Source organism: Poecilia latipinna, unplaced genomic scaffold (assembly GCF_001443285.1).
Source record: "Poecilia latipinna isolate Pla-1442-1.1 unplaced genomic scaffold, P_latipinna-1.0 Scaffold402, whole genome shotgun sequence".
In the NCBI taxonomy this organism is placed as follows: Eukaryota; Metazoa; Chordata; class Actinopteri; order Cyprinodontiformes; family Poeciliidae; genus Poecilia; species Poecilia latipinna.
Window position 1 is genome coordinate 1 of NW_015113018.1, and position 18,299 is coordinate 18,299.

The 18,299-nt window shown below is 36.8% G+C and overlaps 2 protein-coding genes across 2 annotated transcripts; one reads left to right on the top strand and one right to left on the bottom strand.

The window, feature by feature from the left end:
• Positions 1-63: 63 nt before the first annotated feature.
• On the bottom strand, positions 64-11,165 carry LOC106950457 (b(0,+)-type amino acid transporter 1-like; the record flags this gene model as incomplete). Its single annotated transcript, XM_015037333.1, has 11 exons — positions 10,382-11,165; positions 8,065-8,171; positions 5,046-5,193; positions 2,689-2,931; positions 2,334-2,459; positions 2,120-2,219; positions 1,250-1,294; positions 948-1,071; positions 622-725; positions 376-472; positions 64-249 (listed from the first exon to the last, which is right to left on the bottom strand). Coding segments are annotated over exons 2-11 (1,278 nt in total), but the record flags the coding sequence as incomplete, so codon positions are not given.
• A 1,179-nt stretch (positions 11,166-12,344) lies between these two features.
• Positions 12,345-15,641, top strand: nudt19 (nudix (nucleoside diphosphate linked moiety X)-type motif 19). The gene is made up of 3 exons (XM_015037334.1): positions 12,345-13,184; positions 14,432-14,639; positions 15,278-15,641. Exons 1-3 carry the CDS (start codon positions 12,426-12,428, stop codon positions 15,490-15,492), a joined length of 1,182 nt encoding a protein of 393 aa, XP_014892820.1. The 5' UTR covers positions 12,345-12,425; the 3' UTR covers positions 15,493-15,641.
• Positions 15,642-18,299: the final 2,658 nt, after the last annotated feature.

An 18,299-nucleotide genomic window follows, 5' to 3' on the forward strand; every position in this document is an offset into this window, starting at 1 on the left:
AGAATGCATTGAAATGTGTGACAAAATTGGAAAACGCTTTTTATCACTTTTAAAGCAAAACACAATTAAATCTGTTGGAAGCTTTTCAGAAAGCCTCACCTTCACAGGCCTGTCGAGATCTTTCCGGGTGAAACGCATGACGATTAGAGCCAGAGTTGTCAGACCATAGAAGGCCCACTGAGCAAAACTAAAGTAGTTTATCAGAGTATTGATGTCCGCAGGAATAATGTAGAATATAGCCAAAATGCCCTAGAATATAAAGCAAGAAAATAGTAAAATTACTTGTTGATTTAAACAACATTAAAAAATAAGTAAGGCGATCCTGTGGGACCATGTTCAACACGAGAACTCAAACAATAAATATATTAGACTTACATTAAATAAGAGAGCAGGTAAAGGAGTGAAGCGTTTCAAACTAATATAGGATAAGATTTTCACCATGTGACCCTCTCGACCGGCTACATAGGACAGTCTGGGGGAGGAAGAAAAAAATCTAATGTGAGCTGCTAATAAATAATACAGTTGACATTGTTCTACTTTTCACTCCAAGTATAAAAATGATTTACTAAGCATAAGATATGTACAATCAGAAATAAAATTAAATAAATGTGTTTGTTTTACCTGCCAGCAGTGAAGCAGCTTCCATTTGCAGAACCAAATGTTGAAAAGGCCACAAACAGAGGAACTATCCAAGCCACAGGGTAAAGGACTTTGTCCCCAAAAGTCTATGGAGACAAAAAAAAAAAAGTCCCTCAGGAGTTAATTTGAAGATCTAAAAGTGGGGAGTATCAAACATTCTGTGTTTGAAATGGTCATTAGCTCATGTTAGAAAGTTCTCATTAAAGCCTTTTAATATATATGCCGTGCTGATAAGTTGTACACGTTTTTTTTTTTTTTTTTTTTTTTTAAGTTGTGCAGCTCTTTGATTTGTGGATAATTGTCCTTACCACTGCAACAGCTGAAGACGACAGCAGTTCAGAGGGCGTCATAACAGTAAAGTAAGCGATGTTGACAAACACGTAGCACACAGTCACCAAAGGGATTCCAATGACGATGGCCAGAGGCAAATTTCTGTAGTAAATTGAGAGGAAAAAAAATATTAGAAGGGACTTTACACTGATTAATATTCAAATTTCCCAAGATCTTGATTCATACCCAAAAGTATGCTTACCAGTTTCCGAAATAAATATCATGCAAGCATTTTAGTAGCAATTTCTTGAGCAGAAGATCTTAAAGGTAAATATGTTACCTGTATGGGTTTTTTAGCTCCTCTGTGATGAAGTTCAGTTGATTCCTGGCAAAATATTTGGAAAAAATAAGTTTTAATTACAGAATAAAAAAATAATATATTTGATTCACTGACAAACTGATTAAAATGCATCTATTTATTGTTAAGAGATTATCAACAGCATCTTCAATGCATAGTTTTCATGTAACGTCACACTTCCGGGAACTTTGTACCTGACAGCCATCTTGGAAGGTATCCATAGCTAACTCTAATGACAGTTGCTATGGAGTTGCTATGACAACAGTAAACACGCAACGTTCTCTGTCTCATATGGGTCAATTCCAACAGCAGTGATTTTGTTGATGTATCGTTCTCTTGCAAATCTTTTAAAGACTGTTAATATGCTTTCTTTTTGTTGGTCTTGAAGCCACGGCTCATCTATGCTCTGCATTGCGCTTGCCTACCAAGATGGCGGATCACTTCCGGTTCAGACTTTTGGGAACTACATACAAAATGTATGGATTTCTGAACAACCTGAACTTCTGAAAAGGTTAATAGGTTCTGAGTTAATGGCATAACTAATGACTAAGCCTTCCTCAGTTTTACAAATCTATCACTTCTTTATTAGATATTTGCTTGCAAAGAGGTTTGGGTGTATTTTTTATTTGGGTGACATTTTTTTTAAAATCTTTTTTACTCTTCAACTTGACAGCCGGGTCAAATTGACCCAAACATTATCTATATAAAAAGTAGACAATGTATTAAAACAAATTGAAAAAAGTTTCATGCAAAACAAAAATACTTCCAACTATTTTTAAAAACATTTATAAACTTTAAAACATACCAGGAGGGTTAATGAAGAAACCAAAGTAGAAAAATGTAAATTATTACCATCCATCATAAGCCCAAAGTCCGTTATAAAAAGCGAGTCCAATTGCTCCAAAAGACGTGGATGAGCCTTCAAATGCATTTGACAAGTTCTCTGTTTTTCCTGCACCCAAAAATATAAAAACATAAAACTGAGATTTCAAAGTTACTTCATCAAATGAGAAGTACTTAAGTTGTGACCTGAAATGAGAAGAATAATCAGAGTAAAAGGGCCGACCTTGAGCCATCAGAACGATGCCAGCCACCACAATGACGATGATGATAATAAGTTTGGCCCCAGTGAAAAAGTTCTGCACATAGCTTGCTAGTTTGACGCTCAAACAGTTGACACCAGTGATTATGACTGCAAAGAAACAAAGAAACAAGAAAAAAAAATCTATGACAAAAAATAACATTTATCTTCATAAGCAGCATCATTAGAAGACAAGTTGGTGTTTTATCTATTTTAAGCATATTTTTGTTGCGCTTTTACATGGACGTCTGAACAGGTTAATTAAAAATGGATGAAATTATCTGTGATATCAACAAGAACCAAATTTATTGTCCCATCTTTTATTGTTTGTGCTACTTACTTATTGCAGCTGCTGACAGGCACTTGATAACCACGAGTGGAGGGGTGCAGTCGGGGTAAAAAGGAGCAGAGGCATATTCTGCAAAGCTAAGAGTGATGATGGCAAATGAAGAAGGTTTCAGCACCATAACAGTGGTCCAAGAGTAAAGGTAGGCAACAAGGGATCCAAAAGCCTCCATTAAATAGGAGTACTCTGCCCCTGATTTGGTGATCATAGTACCAAGTTCAGCATAGCAAAGGGCTCCTGAGCGGCCAACACAAAAAGACAGAAACAAAGAAAAGTATTGTAAAAAACAGTAACATCAAAAAGACTACGTTAATGTTTTCCGTTTAGAGCAATCATCATCAAAGTTAAAATTGATCAATAACTTCAGTCTCTTTTAGCAAAGAAGCCACATTTCTGTTTGTTGGTGATGATTATCCAGCTGCTTTCCCAATTTTTTTTTTATTTTTTTTTTTTATGTTGCACACATACACATTAACATTTACCACCCTGACATTGAAGGACAAAGTCCTGGGCTTTATTCTGGAAGTTTATATTCAAGAACCCGTAATTTTCCATGAAGGATTAGATTTTACAATTGTCATAAAACAATCACAGGTAAAAAAATAGTGTTGTTAAAAAATAAAAACCAAATGACTCTCAGTGGTTTAACTGATGAATAATTGTGTAATTTTATGAGGCTTATATGCTGCTGTAAGGTATTGCAGTATAACTGCAATACATTACACTTATACTGCAAAACTTTATTAAATGTTGAACCAAGCGTCCCTTTGGAATTGCCATGAGGTTTTTAAAATGAAATCATCGAAATCATAAAGTAAGATGGTTAGATTTTAAAAGCTAAATATTTAATGGCACAAACTGGATTGTGTGCAGGAAAAAGGCCTTACGGTTTTTTTGCATGTTAAGATGACAGACTTTACATGTCCTGAATAACTGTAAAGACACAAAACTGGGTTCCAAATGCCTTCATCTACAAATATTTAATATGTAACAGAAAATTACTCAGTTTTCTTGGCCACATCTTCATCTCCAATCAGAAAGTTATCCTTTTCACAACACAGACCATGTTTACTATTAAAGTAACTATAAAGATTAAGACTTTTTTTTTTTCAAAAATGGGGAAATGTGGAGGCTAGAAAAGACGTAAAATGCAACTTTTGTATCCCATAATATTAGTAAAGTCTCTTTAGGTCAGGGGTGTCAAACTCCAGTCCTCAAGGGCCGCTGTCCTGCAACTTTTAGATGTGCCTCTGCTGCACCACACCTGAAAAGAATAATTAGGTCATTAGTAGGCTCAGGAGAACCGATCTACACAGGGAGGAGGTAATTAAGCCATTTCATTCCACTGTTTTTTACCTGTGGCACATCTAAACACTGCAGGACAGCGGCCCTTGAGGACTGGAGTTTGACACCCTTGCTTTAGGTTCTTTAGCAGTTGTTTATGATTTTATGATTTGTTTTTTATCAAAAAGGTTGTTGCTTTCCAAACCAAGGGGCCAAGAAGAGTCCACAAAGCCTCTGCTTTAATAGGGTTGGTCAAGGTCAGTGCCTGCCTGAGCATTTCTGGCTCCATAACTCTGCTACAGAGTAATAAATTGTTATCATTCGTTATCACATTTTTGGTGAGGAGCACAGTGACTGTAGCACCACGTCCTCGTCCTAAAATGCATTTTCTTACTGAATCCTTTCATCTCTGAGTAGTTGTGTCCCGTCTGAGACACACTGAGGAATCAAACAATGTTTCATGCAGTGACTCTACAAAGCTTGCATGACCTTCTTGAACAGTTTTCGAGACTTAGAAATTGAGATTGTGATAAATTATTTCTAATCATTGTTGTGGCATGCTTATGGTGCATGTAACCACAAAAACAGTAAGGAAAAACATACAAAAAAAAAAGACACAATAACCTGGTTTCATTTGTGTGCACAAACTTCTACTTTGTTGAAACAAATTTTAGTTCATGTTCACCAATTACTATTCCTGAATTCACACAAATGAACCCAAAAAACTCATAGCTGATCAAATTATATGTACAAGATGCACATCAGTAACAGATAACATTAAAATCAAAGAAAACAATGTACTGTGGAACATTTCATAAACAACCTAGTTCTGTTAGGAAACAGAACCTAGTTCTGTTAGAAAACAGAACCTAGTTCTGTTAGAAAACAGGCATGTTTATAATCTTGTTTCCCACACAGAGTAATAAAGGCTTTGCACTGCTTTAATAAAAACTGAATTGAATCAAACCTCAAGACAACATAAAAACTGCTCTTTGTATGGGACGGTTTACAATGACACCATTCAGATGGTGAACTAATCGATGCATCATTCTGAATGCTGCTCTCACCCATAGTGGCTAATACTCCACAGGCAGTCCAGATGAGGAGACAGGGACCCACATCTCCTGAGTACAGCAACACTGATTTAGGAGAAATGAAGATCCCTGAGCCAATCATTGTTCCCACAATCAGGGAAATGCCACTCAGCAAACCAATCTGTTCAAACACACAGGGAAAGAAAAGTCAGTCACTTAGTGGCTTTTTCAGCCTGATTCTTCGGAAACTGCAGTGTTTGCATGTTCTATTTCATGACTTCCTTTAAAAGTCATGAAACAGATCATTATATTGTTGTTGTATCTCAGTACAGTAAAAATGTGAAATGTCTCCTGACTGATCTACACCAATAATCTGATTGATCACATTATGACAAAGTGTCATCAAGGTCAAAGCAACTGATCATGTTCTCCAGAGTGTCACTGCATTGCCTGAACACAAAGACAAAGAGACCCCGCCTTTGAAGACTACTTATGAGGTCAGACACTGATGATGGACAAAAAGACCTGGCTCACAGTCTCTGCTGTAAAAACGTTTCTCAACTGGCAAGACTCACTCTAATCAGTTCATGTCTGGTTTGGTTCAGCCCCAGTAAGCTGCTCCTCACTATGCGGGCATGAATATGGGAATGTGGGCAGCTGGTAAGCAGCAGTCGTGGTCGAATCTGTGCTGATGTTTGCAGTGACACTCAGGAACGGAGAACCTTGAGGTTGTGGTTGTGATTAATTCTGTCCTATAAAATTTATTGCTGGCCCACACATAATGATAAAACTGCTGATCAGCTCATCATCATCATCATCATCATCATCATCATCATCATCATCATCATCATCATCATCATCATCATCATCATCTTTATTAAAGACACAAGTATGTATTATTTCATTATACATATATATTTATATTCTGCCACTTTAGTTTTTTTTTTTAAACATGTAACCTTTTGGATTTAGGTAATTGAGTCAGAAGATGTAAAACCAATGTCCACACATGAACCTTACCTAAAGAAATTCCAAGCAAATAATAAAATGGCATCACACCAAACATGACCTTTTATGCAGTTCTGCTGTTTTAAACCGTTGGTGAAAACTGCAGCTCAGACAGAACGCTGCCCAGAGCCACTATGTTCTTCAGAGAGACCTGGAGCTTGTGAGGCTGTGAGACCACGGTCATCCTGCTCCAACAGTTAACGCATGTCTTCCTGTCTGCTAAGGATTAAAGCCATGATTCTGCTCTTCCACACCGAGCAGCTCTCTGACAGCAGACGGCACGTTTGCCTGTCCGCCGCTAAGCTATCTGAGAAATGTTGTTTGGAGTTTCCAGTGAAACTCACACAGACCAATCAACGAATGCAGTCTGCTGTCAATCAATTCCCTTCCATGAAATACACAGCTTGGCGCTGCTGGTGCTACCCCTGATGCCGTTGGTGTGCAACTGGTGTGCAGTCACGCTGGAACAGTAACTGTTCATTCCCAGAAAATTGGAAGTAAGATATTGTCCAAAATGTTAATGATTAGAAATTATTTCCTATAGCTCCTTGCAGCCTCGAAACATAATTACCTCCACACCAAATTTTACACTTGACTCAGGTGTGACTCAAGTAACCTTTTCTTGGCATCAGACTAATATTGGGTCTTCAAGCGACACATGTACTTTTCTCCACTGCGTCCAACTCTTTGAATTGCACTTGGTAATATAAGGGTTGAAAACAGCTGTCCAGCCATGGAAACCCACTTCAGAAACTCTCTACTTGAGTTGATCTCAAGGCCACATGAAGTTTGAAGTTATGGATGGGTTCTGCAGAAAGTTAAACAACCTCTATGCATTATGCCCCACATCTGAGAAGTGAACTGGCCCACCGGCTGACTGTGGGATATTTAGTTTCAGGGTCACTTCACAACTGGACTTAGATTTGACTTTAGAGGTGACCTCCTATCAGGGCATTAGGCCGATCTGCTGAGAGTGACCTATTGTTTCTGAAACGTCTCTAAAATCAGTCTGCATGACTAGACACTGAACTCTATACACCCAACAACCAACTACCCCCAAAGCAACAGTGTCTCCTTAACATTTGCATAAGCAGAGAGATAAAACCATTAGGTGTCGGTCTAAAGTCAGTAATAACAATCAGATTTACCTCACACATTTTTTTGTTTTTTGTTTTTGTTTTACTAAAGTCCTACATTTCAGTAACATACTAAACAGCAATCTACTTCTCTCTTTATGACACTGGGTCAGTTTGACCTGCAGAACACAGGGACTATTAAACCAAGCATGATTTCTTGCCTGTTCCTTATCTGTAAAAACCTGCTATTATTCCACTTATCATATCATATCCGTATTGCATGCAACTGCAGCGACTATGAATGGAAATACTGTTAAGGTTTATAAAGATAATATGTGGGCTATTTGACAATCCCAGAGATTTGAATGCAAATAGTAGTGATTTTGTCTTTTCCCTTTTCAAAATGTTTCTTTTTTTTCACTTTTTACTGTCATGAAGAGGGTTTTAAAAAGTATACATTGTGCTTTGTTCAAATGTAGATAGACTTCTGAATGTCAGCCACAAGAGCTGACTCATCGAGTTGGACCCAAAAGGGGGAAATAGTTACACACAAGCTCAGTTGCCTTTATCTTTGTATACTTTAACTCTTTCGGTATGTTACTCTCTGTTGAAGAATGTCTGGTTTGTAATATACCAGGAAGTTGTGTTTGTAGAACATTCCTCTCAGTTTGACTTTGTTCACATATACAACATCAGCTCCTCTGCATATATTCTTTTACAACAACACGCACTGCATTCAAACAATAATTTCCCCCAAAATATATCTCAGGACTGTGAGAGTTTAGAGAGCCTGGAGCTGATGGTTGCGGGGTTAATTTGCAGAGACACTTGCTGTAGCACTGCCTGGTACGCAGCTCTTGCTATCCTCCCCGCCCCCACTTACTGCAAAAAGGTACATATGATGGGATTCTATGGTGTGAACGTTTATTCAGCCTTTTTCTCAGAACACTGCTTGAAGCAATACTCACATCTTGTTGAAGCACTGTTGCTTTCTCGGGTCGCTTTTTCTCCAAGGGCCCATCTCTGTCTGTGGGGCCATTTTGTGAAGCTTTACTGATGCTGTCTGTTTCCATTTCTGTGAAGAAAAAACAAACAAACACACAAACAGCTTAAAGACTGCAAAGACTGACATTAGGTCAGACTGAATCATTCAGATTTTGTGCCAGTTATGCAACAGTAAATGTCAGCATAATGACAAATTTGGCGTTTTTAGCTAGTTTTTATATTATTCTGGAAGTTAGCACATAGTTTAGGGATTTTGTCTGACTTAAAACCGGAAAGATTTTGTCTGATTTAATGAAAGACTGTGAAATAAATAGCTTTGTATGTTCTTAGATTAATATCTCTTTCAATTTTATCAGCAGTCATACTGACAGCAACTCAACTAGTAAACATGTTTGTTGTCACTTGCGTCACAAAACAAGATAAGGTTTACAGGAAATGATGTTGCCTTACAATTAGTAAACTGTTTTTATTAACTAACGAGAACATCACCACTCAATAAACACATGCAAAAAAAGGAAGAAAATAACTTCTTTTTTTTCTAAATCATGTTAATTTTTAATGAAAAGTTCACCAAAAAGAAACATGTTAGTTATCTAGCAATGTTGACTTTATTTCCAGTTTTTTTTTTTTTTTTCCTGGAGCATTGTATCTGTAGAACCAGAGAGAGATAGCAATCTGAGCTTTATCAACATTATGGCTAGTTATTGTGGATCAAAGAGGTGGAGAAGTTTCAATCTTCAGAAAAAACTTGTCTTATGATTCAATCTTAAAACTTTGAGAAGCAACTGAAGCTTTTTTACGTTTAATTTACTCACATATTTTTTTCCACAAAGACTGAGAGTGTGAAGTGCTCACCTCCAGGAACCTTTTTAAACGTTTTATTATGGATCACTTTATGAACTGGTGTGTTCAAAATACAGCATCGTACAAGCAGACAAATAGCACAGCAAATCCACTTCTAATCTAAAAACAATCTAGAATTGTTAGATCCGTTGATAAAATTAAAATGTATTTGCAAAATTAAGAGAGAGGAAACAATACAGTGAAAACAACACAGGGCCACCCATCAACTCAAAAAGAAAGCTTTTTAATTTAAGATGTTAGTTTTTTTTATAGTTTTGTCTTCTTTTTTTTTCCTAAAAAAAGAAGAAGCTAGAATGCAACATTTTAGCTTCTTGAGCAAAGACATTCCATGTCTTCTAAAGCTGCTACAGTTTAAATTTCTGAGTTGTTTTTGTTGTGTTTTGTTTTGTCCAGCAATTTGCTTTTTGTTATTGGTGGTAAAGTTGTACACACGTAGTCAGATTGGAATGAGGTCACAAAATTTATGATTGACTGTGTTAAAAAAACGTATCATGAAGAGTTAGACTCAGATATACACAAAGATGTGTTTTTCTTTCTTTTCTAGGTGAGTTGGAAATGTGTTAAACCACATGATTTTGCTGTTGTGTAATGCAATTAGGTTATATACAGGGTAAAAAAGGAACAAAAAGTCTCATCTTGAAAAACAAAGTAGCATATTTAGAATATATATTATTAAATCATCAATATGACATTTCAGTTTAGAAATAATGAGCATTATGTAGCGCTAACTCTGAACACAGAGTTAGAGTTGTTTATTAATATGTTTACCTGTCAGTTTTTTATAGGAACAGAACATGACGTAGTTTGTTTTGTAGATATTAAGTAAAATTTGTTTAACCAAAACTAGGAGTGTTTTTTTTTGTTTTTTTTTAAAGCTGATTATTGTTAATCTTTTTTGAGATTCTGGAATTTGACTATTACAAACTACATACCAGACACTTGGGATGTTTTTTAAACCTGTTTTCAAAAACTGACTCCAAGTCGAGTGTGAGCTTTGATGTATTAATATATGCAACAAGTAAAACTTAATTTAAATAAGTTATCTAGATTTTATAATTACAGAAAAGATTAACTTCTAGATATAAAGTGAATATTTCCACATGTTGCTTTTTGCACACTAGAAATGACTAAAGCTTGGAATTTAAGTTTCAAAAAATTATTTTTTATCTAAATTTGGCTACTTAAAAAGTGTGATTATTCAAGTTTTTAAAACCAGATTGAGTCACAAACTTTGGGTAAGACATAGGGAACATATAGATGTTGACTTCTCCCACCGTCCAAGATAATGTGTAACTTACAGTGTGTTAATATATAATCATACAAGTGTCCTACAGGTAAAGAGGAAAAACAAAGAAAATATCAGGAATGCCATTCTTGATGTCCTATCTGAAAAATTATGTAAACTATTTCACTTACTTGTGATTTGAAACCTCGTTACTTAGAGTCCATAAACATCCACCACAGCTTCTTCAAAAACCTGGGGCCAGTGATGAGACGGAAGAGCTGATGCTCAGCCAAGTTAGGAGAAGAACAGCAGGAAAGTCTGACCTGGGAGAAAACCTGAGGCTCCATGAGTCTGAACACACACTCCCCTGGGGGAGGTTTCTAAATCTGATTGGCCATCCTGGGAAGTCGTGAGCTGAAAGAGGGAATGCTTCACAGCCACAGCAGAAATACATGAGTTATAGAAATGCACTGGTAAGAGCTGAAATTAAAGCATCCAAAGACAAACAAAAGAGAAATCTGAGTAAAGTCGGCTGTTCCGAGCAATGGTGCATGCATATACCTTACAACAGAATGTTGTGGGAAAAAGAGAAGAAAAAAACTGCAATTTTCTGACTAAATGGATATTAATTCTGCAAGTACAACTCCATGCATGCATTGTATTTTAACTATATGTCGAGGTAGTTGTTGCTGACAGAGCTCATGTTCTGCTACATGGAGCGACAATTTCAAGTTAGAACATTTTTCTTTTTTCTCTGAAAACCTTAAAACACTTCCTTCCATTTCAGCTTAAATAACCAGACCTCTTCACAATGCCTCTTTGATAAAGATATATGATACCACTGAAGTTGTGTGCTTGCACATTTGTGTGTGTGTGTCTGCAGCATTGCCTTTCCACGCTGGCCAGGTTTTGCACTGTTTTCTTTTTTTTTTTTCTTTTACTACTCTGAGCTGCATGGAAGTCAGAGAATTTGACCCTGCAACACCATAATTTTTTCTTTACTGAGCTGTTTTGTTTTTTCTCAAGGCAGCTCATTACGTCTCTTTGACTGGCTTTTTCTTCACCCAAACAGTTCATTGCTTATACATGAGAGATATATAAAATGCAATAATAGTACAGTTCACGCAAACACAGTTGGAAAAGGTTTAGTCTTCCTGAAGTCTATCTCTTAATACAATAAATGTTTTTAATCTTTCCATTGGCAAACTTGTTTTTTTTTTTTTTTGCCTTCTTTTTGCATAAGGATTGTAAAAGAATTTGAACAGTTGCCTCACAGGCAACTGTAATCTTCTAGCACAAGAACACACTGACATATAAACTCAGTAACCCCGTGAAGAACCTGAACAACATGACCGAGTCTCAGACACATTCAGAGAGGCTGAGAATCTGACTGAATTTGTTCTCAGCAACAAAATGCTGTCTTGACAGTATTATTTAAGATTTTTTTTCCCCACTACAAAATGTATTTATTCTTTTGAAATCTAATCTAATGGTCAGATTTGTAATCTAATCGCTTAGATTAGAAAGTGAAAGGCCACTTTCTTATCTAAGTAAAAGTGGACTTTCACTTAGATCAGACCACACAGGATTCACACCACAATTCTCATGCTAAAATTTATTGAAAAACGGTTTTTAATTGAATAAGTCATGTTTGTGATATTAATGAAAATTATTTTAGAATTTCAATTATTATGTCATTAGTAGGAACTAATTTTAACTATTCCATTTACATGTCTCTTTGTTTCTTTCTATCTCTATTTAAATACACTCACTGTTGGTACACCATACTACCACCAAGCTGGACCCACACTTGCTTTCATACCTGTCTTAATTCACTGTGACATTTATTTCATGAAGTGTCGAACCTTCCTAACATGCTAGCATTACACGGTTGCTGATCTCTTCACTGCACATCCATCCAATTCAAGTTTATCATTTCACCACATCCCAAAGACACTTTATTGTATTCAGACTTTTTACCTATGGGGTACTTGCTATTGAAAAGAAAATTTCTAAAAACGGTATTACAAAGAAAGTCTTGTGGACGCTCCGTTTTATAGAAATACGGTACTCCTGCAGGTCTATAAGGCCTCCGGCCTGTAGGTGGCGATAGTACGAGCAACATAACCCTTTAAATGCGTCACTTCCGTCACATGTAACGTAAAGAATCTATGGTGAACAGGGTTTGAAACTTTCAGAAATTGAAAGTCGTTTAAATCCTCTCGTAGTTTGAAGATGAACACCGCTCTGAAGCAGTGGAAGGAGGCGTCCACCCTAATCCTCACCGCAGGACGCAGGCTCGGTGCGGACAGTTTGTCGCCAAGAACACCGCTGGACGGCAACGGCGCAGCGACACGGCTGCCGCACAGCTCCGAGTTTGATTACGACGTCCTGTTGCTGAAACGAAGCGCTAAAAGCACATTTATGCCCAACGCGTATGTGTTTCCCGGCGGCATGGTGGACTCTTCGGACTTTTCAAGTGATTGGTTAGACGTCTTTAAATCTTTTCTTAATTCCCCTGGTTTTGGTTTAAGGAGCGTTAAGCAGCCCGTGGAGAACAGACCCCCGATCTTTGCGACAAACCGATTGAAACTCGGCTCTCCCATCCCGGGGGAAGTCGCCCTGAGAATTTGTGCCGTCAGAGAGACTTTTGAGGAATCAGGAGTGTTGCTGGTTGTGCCTAAAAAGGAAGAGAAACGCATTTTAAAAAGCTTTCAGGACACACGTTTTAGTCAACATCACACAGAACATAAACTGGGTTGTGATGAACTCTCAAAGTGGAGGGCGTTGGTGAACAAGAACCCTTCCAACTTCATGAGGATGTGCCAGGAGTTGGAGGTTTTGCCCAATATCTGGGCTTTACATGAGTGGGCGAACTGGCTGACCCCCACCGCCAAATATGGGAGGACGAGGTTTGACACAGCTTTCTTCATGTGCTGTTTGCAGGAGGTGCCCAGCACGCTGCAAGATGAGAAGGAAATTGAGCGCTTTCAGGTAATTTTTGAAATATAAGCAAGTTGGGTTTTGAAAACTTACCCTATATGCACCGATCAGCGATTTTATGACCAATTTGCGAATACCAATATTTATTTTATAGCCCCCCCTGATTCTGATTTCTGTTTAACTGCAGATAACTAAAATTCGCAAAAATAGACCCTCTTGTACGTTATATATATAAAAAAAATTGAACAGTCACAACTTTTCAAAAATGCCCTAAAATTGCAGAGTTGTCTCACCATACGTCACTGAAAATATGTTGTGAAATTACCAGTACTAAACGGATCTCATCATATTGTTCTCTTCATCATCCAAATATTGAGGTGGATGGCTTGAAGACTTGACCAGCTTGTTTGTCTTTCTTGTCAACTCCACTGAGATGGTGGCCAGAAAACAAACTGTATTCCTGTAGAAACCCAGAAGAAACTGTACTGGGTTGAATACTGGTCTACAAAAGAGGCCATGTTTAAATATCAAAAAGGATTCTTCAAGGTTCGGCATTAGATTCAGCTTAAGACCATGTCAATGCTGTCTTGAATCGTTTCATAAATAACAGCCAAAGTTTTTTCATAGAAGCTCCCTAATTGTATAATTTTAATTTTTATCTTGGCTTGGCTAAAATTTACAAGTAACAAGACCACACCAGCAGGATTTTCAATAAAACGTTCATCTGATGGACAATACTGGACATTTCCAAAATTTGAAAGAATATCGATGGAAGCACTTCATAAAAGACAAGGAGAGAAAATTAAGCTGAACTACTAATGTTTGAACTACTAACCATTTTAAAAAGACAGCTCCCTATGCTCACTACATACCACAACATGCCAATATATTGCAGCTGTCTCACCACAACTTGACAATCTTCTAGCATCACCACCAGGGTTAAGATAGATAATTATACAGAAGAAATGACTAGAGCTTATTATTATTAGAACCAGGGGTGATGTCACACTGTGTGTGAAAGAGATAGAGCAGTTAACATTACACAGCTCTGTAGTTGAACAGAATTTTACAGCTTTTTTTAAACACCTCACTGATATGTAAAACACCTATGAGTCTTCTTCTCACAGTAACAAAAGGTTAAAAATAAATGGCTTTTAAAAAAAAAATAAAACAACTAAACATCAGTATTTTAATTTCACCCCTTTCACATCTGACATTGTGGTTTATTCTGTTGTCTCAAACGACAAAAAAAAAATAATAATACAGAATGAATCAACTCAACCTGTTGTGTGTTTCAGTGGTCCACGCCCTCAGAGATCCTGCAGAGCTACCAGGCACGGCGACTTTGGATCGCTCCTCCGCAGTTCTACGAGCTCAGCCGGATGTGCCGCTTCCCGCTACTGGACAACCTCCACAGCTTCGCCCACCAGCGGGCAACAGAAGGCTGCGATCAGTGGATGCCTGTTATCGTCCTTCAAGACCAGCAACACATTTCTCTGCTCCCAGGTGCTGATTATCAGCCATGTCTCTTCTAATGATCGGCCTGACTGATACTTAAGGGATAAACAGCCGCCATGATCTCACAGTTTGGTTTGTTGGGCTGGAACCTTTGAATACAGCATTATGACTATTGCGTCATCCCTTTTAGAAACCATACGTGTATACAGGTGATGATTGTAGACGCCACAGCATCACCTGTTGATTTAAACCCCTAAATTATAATATTTAGAAGAAGACACTAGGCTAATGCTTTTTCCTTAGTTGTTTTTTCACACCTTTTTGTGTAAGTGGGAAATTTTGTAACTTTCAGCCTTTTCTCCAGCACTTCTGGCATCTCAGCCTCTAAAGCCCTACATTTGTTAAATATCTGCCTTACATTAGTTAAATACCTGCAACTGCCTGAAATGAATGATAAAAATGTAACTTTTTTGCAAATAACATTTTATTCAGATTTGAGTTGCATTCTTAGGTCTTAATCAATTGCAGATGTGAAAGTTATTAATTGACTGACTCGGCATAATGGGCATTGTTTAATCCAACACATTTCACCAATCGCCTAGTCAATAATAATTAATTTAGTGCTGCCTGTAAATTAATTCCAACAAAATATAAACTTTTCACATTTATCCCATCTTCCTTTCTAGGGGACAAGCTTTATCCGGCAGACCCTTCAAAGCCGACCAAGGATGATCAAAAAGACTCTCAGTTGGAGGATCCAACAGATGATTCTGATTTGCACCGTATGGTGATGTCAGATCCTTACACTACAACCCTACAGATCACTGTCAAACCCAAATATAACCATCTGCTCCCTGTTGTGACGCCAGCCTTGTCACATAATCCAAAAAGTCAACTTTGACCTGCACTGAAACATCTTTTTATTTATTTTTTTTGCACACAATTGCAAAAAGACGTTGACGTGAAATTTACTGACAGTATGTCTGCTGCTGAGTTCTGTTCACTAATAACGGCATCAAGTTCTGTTGGTGTGTGTGTTATCTTAAATATTGAAAAAAAAAAATATTGTAATTTGGATAACTTGCATTTATTTTTATTTTGTATAAGATGGCTAATAGTTACCTAAATTCATACAGGATCTGGGTTTAATTTGAAACTAAAATACAGAAATGTGAATAAACACAATTATCATGTATTGTATAGCAGCAGAGCAAACAGAAGTAGTCTGTTTGATAAAAGGTACGTTTTATTATTTGGAACAAAATCCATGTTTTTGTGTGTTGTCTTAAATGAAGTTATTGCCAGGAAGATTTGCTCCCGGCTATCTGGAGTATTTTCTTTTTTTTCCTACAGTTTTTCAGTCCTGCTCCTAAATTTGGCCATGCACTATAAAAAAAAAAATAGAAAAACATAACTAAAGTTTCAGAACAATTTTAATATGTGTAATCAATTTAAATAATAAAATCCTTCTCAAATTGAGAATTATGACATAAACATTGAACCTGTCAGAACTGTCTTATTGTCATCACTTGTTCTAAACATATATTAGTCATTCTGGTCATTAACTGTGTGTGAACTGATGCTAACCATATTCCAGATGTCTTGTGTGATAACAGTAAAAAAAAAATACACTTTGGCTCATGAAACTAGAGCTGAAACGATTAATTTTAAATCTATTATTGAAATAATTGTCCATACAGACTCTTAAAAGGCCTTTTGCTAAAAGACCAACATAGTCAGAGAAGTAAAGTCAAACTTGTGCAAAAATATTTGCAGTTAAGATGAAAAAAAAAAAAAAAGCTTTGTCTGTACATATCTTCTACCCTAGACTCCTCAAGTGGCATAGTTTTAGTTTCGGCTGGTTAAAATTCAGTAAAAAAAGAAAAGAGATGTCTTATTAAGCACCTTTTGCTATGCAAATATTAACTGGTCAGTCCAAAAAATAATCATCAGATCAGCCCTACACTGTATTGGTGTTAAATCAATGTTACAAGTATTTTTAGCAGCAGATGTGTCTTTTGTTACAAATGATCACGCGTGCTCTAATGGAATGCTATGTTATTGCATTTTAAGCAATAAAATGTTTATGTTTTTGTTTGAAAAAGATGAACAACTATTTATTTGTATCTTTTCGTGTATGATGCTAGCTGCATAATTTGAGAAAGCCTGTTTGCTTTACTTTATGTTGGCTAAGACAACTGATAATTTTGTCTAAATGATCAAATCGAGCAAGGCAGCTGAAGTGGGTCGGAGGGCAATGAGTGTTTGGAGATAGAAAATGTAAATCTAAATGTCGATTAGGTGTAACAAAGGATAACAGACAGACACAAACTATGAAAGGGGTTGCTAGGCTGAAGCAATCAAAGTACAAAGAAAAACTCTTGATATATTCTAAGATGAAATGTATCAAGATCAATTGAAAGATCTAAAGAACATCAAGCAAATCAGAGATGGTTCAAAACATTTGTGGCCAACTAAACAGAAACGTGTTCATAAGTTATTGTCATGTCAGCAATTCTCTTTTTGATTTAGATTTTAAATCAAACAGTTGGGTGTCTCAGTGTTGCCTGGATACCCAAATGAAGACTATGAAGTGACTCTGACTTGATTGAAACACTTTGAACCACAAACCTGATACATACTCCATCCTGCCACTTTAGCTTTTGGGCATATTTTATTACGACGAGACACAAGATCTTGAGATTCTGTCGTCTTGCTGGCGCTGCCCTCTCCTCTTCTCGCATCTTCTCCTTCTGCTTCAGAGTGCTGTGTGTGTGTGCGTGTGTGTGTTGACCGGCGGCGGTGAAGAAAAGGGGGGCGAGTTGAAATAACACCGCTCAACCTTCTGTGCTGTTTGCAGTCTGTTGAAGGTTTCTATGGAAACACACAGCTTTGGAAACCTTGCATCCAAGTCCAGATGAAGTGATGATGCTTTGGTCTGTCTCTGCCCACAGAGTGGATATTAGCTTTTTTATCTGAACTAGCTTGGTGTATGAGTTCAGGTGACATGAAATGGATCATGCAGAAGTTCTAATTAAAAATGTTTTTAGATTTATACAAAAATATAAACATATACTCACCTGAAAAACTTTGTTATTGATGTTATTGTGGCATTCATTTTACTCTCTTTATTTTTAAGACGTATTATTGGAGATGAGGAATCATTGTTTCTTAAACTTTCTAAAACTTCCTCCTTTCCACCAAAGTTTAATTTATTGCTTTTCATATCTTTGGATCCAAGGATGGCAAAAAGTCTGTGGTGGATTTAGAGCACAGAGGTCCATGAGTCACTGCTGGAGAACTTGTGAAGTAACTGCAACAATAAATGAGACGTTTGAAAGCTCATTGTGACTCAGATGTGAACTCAGCAGCCATTGATTTTTATCCACCAAGGTCCTTACAAGAAATCCAGTCAGCATATTTCATGTGTTGCTCTTTTTAATGTTTCTAACCAGTAGTCAAAGAAGGCTCACAAACTGGATGGCGAACACAAGTTTAAGATCTGAGAGAAATAAAAAAAAAAATTTACATTTTGTAATTTATTTTTTACCCATTAACCTTTTTAGGCAGAAGAAATTGAACAGGAAACCTTGAACACTCCGCATCTTCACCGAAAATCTGATAGACGGAGATCTTCATATATTTATTTTTTTATACATATATATATATATATATATATATATATATATATATATATATATATATATA

Excerpts from the sequence above, each read along its gene's own strand:
- nudt19 (XM_015037334.1), top strand. The coding sequence starts at position 12,426 with ATGAACACCGCTCTGAAGCAGTGGAAGGAGGCGTCCACCCTAATCCTC. Across the intron at positions 13,185-14,431 it reads AGGAAATTGAGCGCTTTCAG|TGGTCCACGCCCTCAGAGAT; the intron begins GTAATTTTTGAA and ends TGTGTGTTTCAG. Across the intron at positions 14,640-15,277 it reads ACACATTTCTCTGCTCCCAG|GGGACAAGCTTTATCCGGCA; the intron begins GTGCTGATTATC and ends CTTCCTTTCTAG.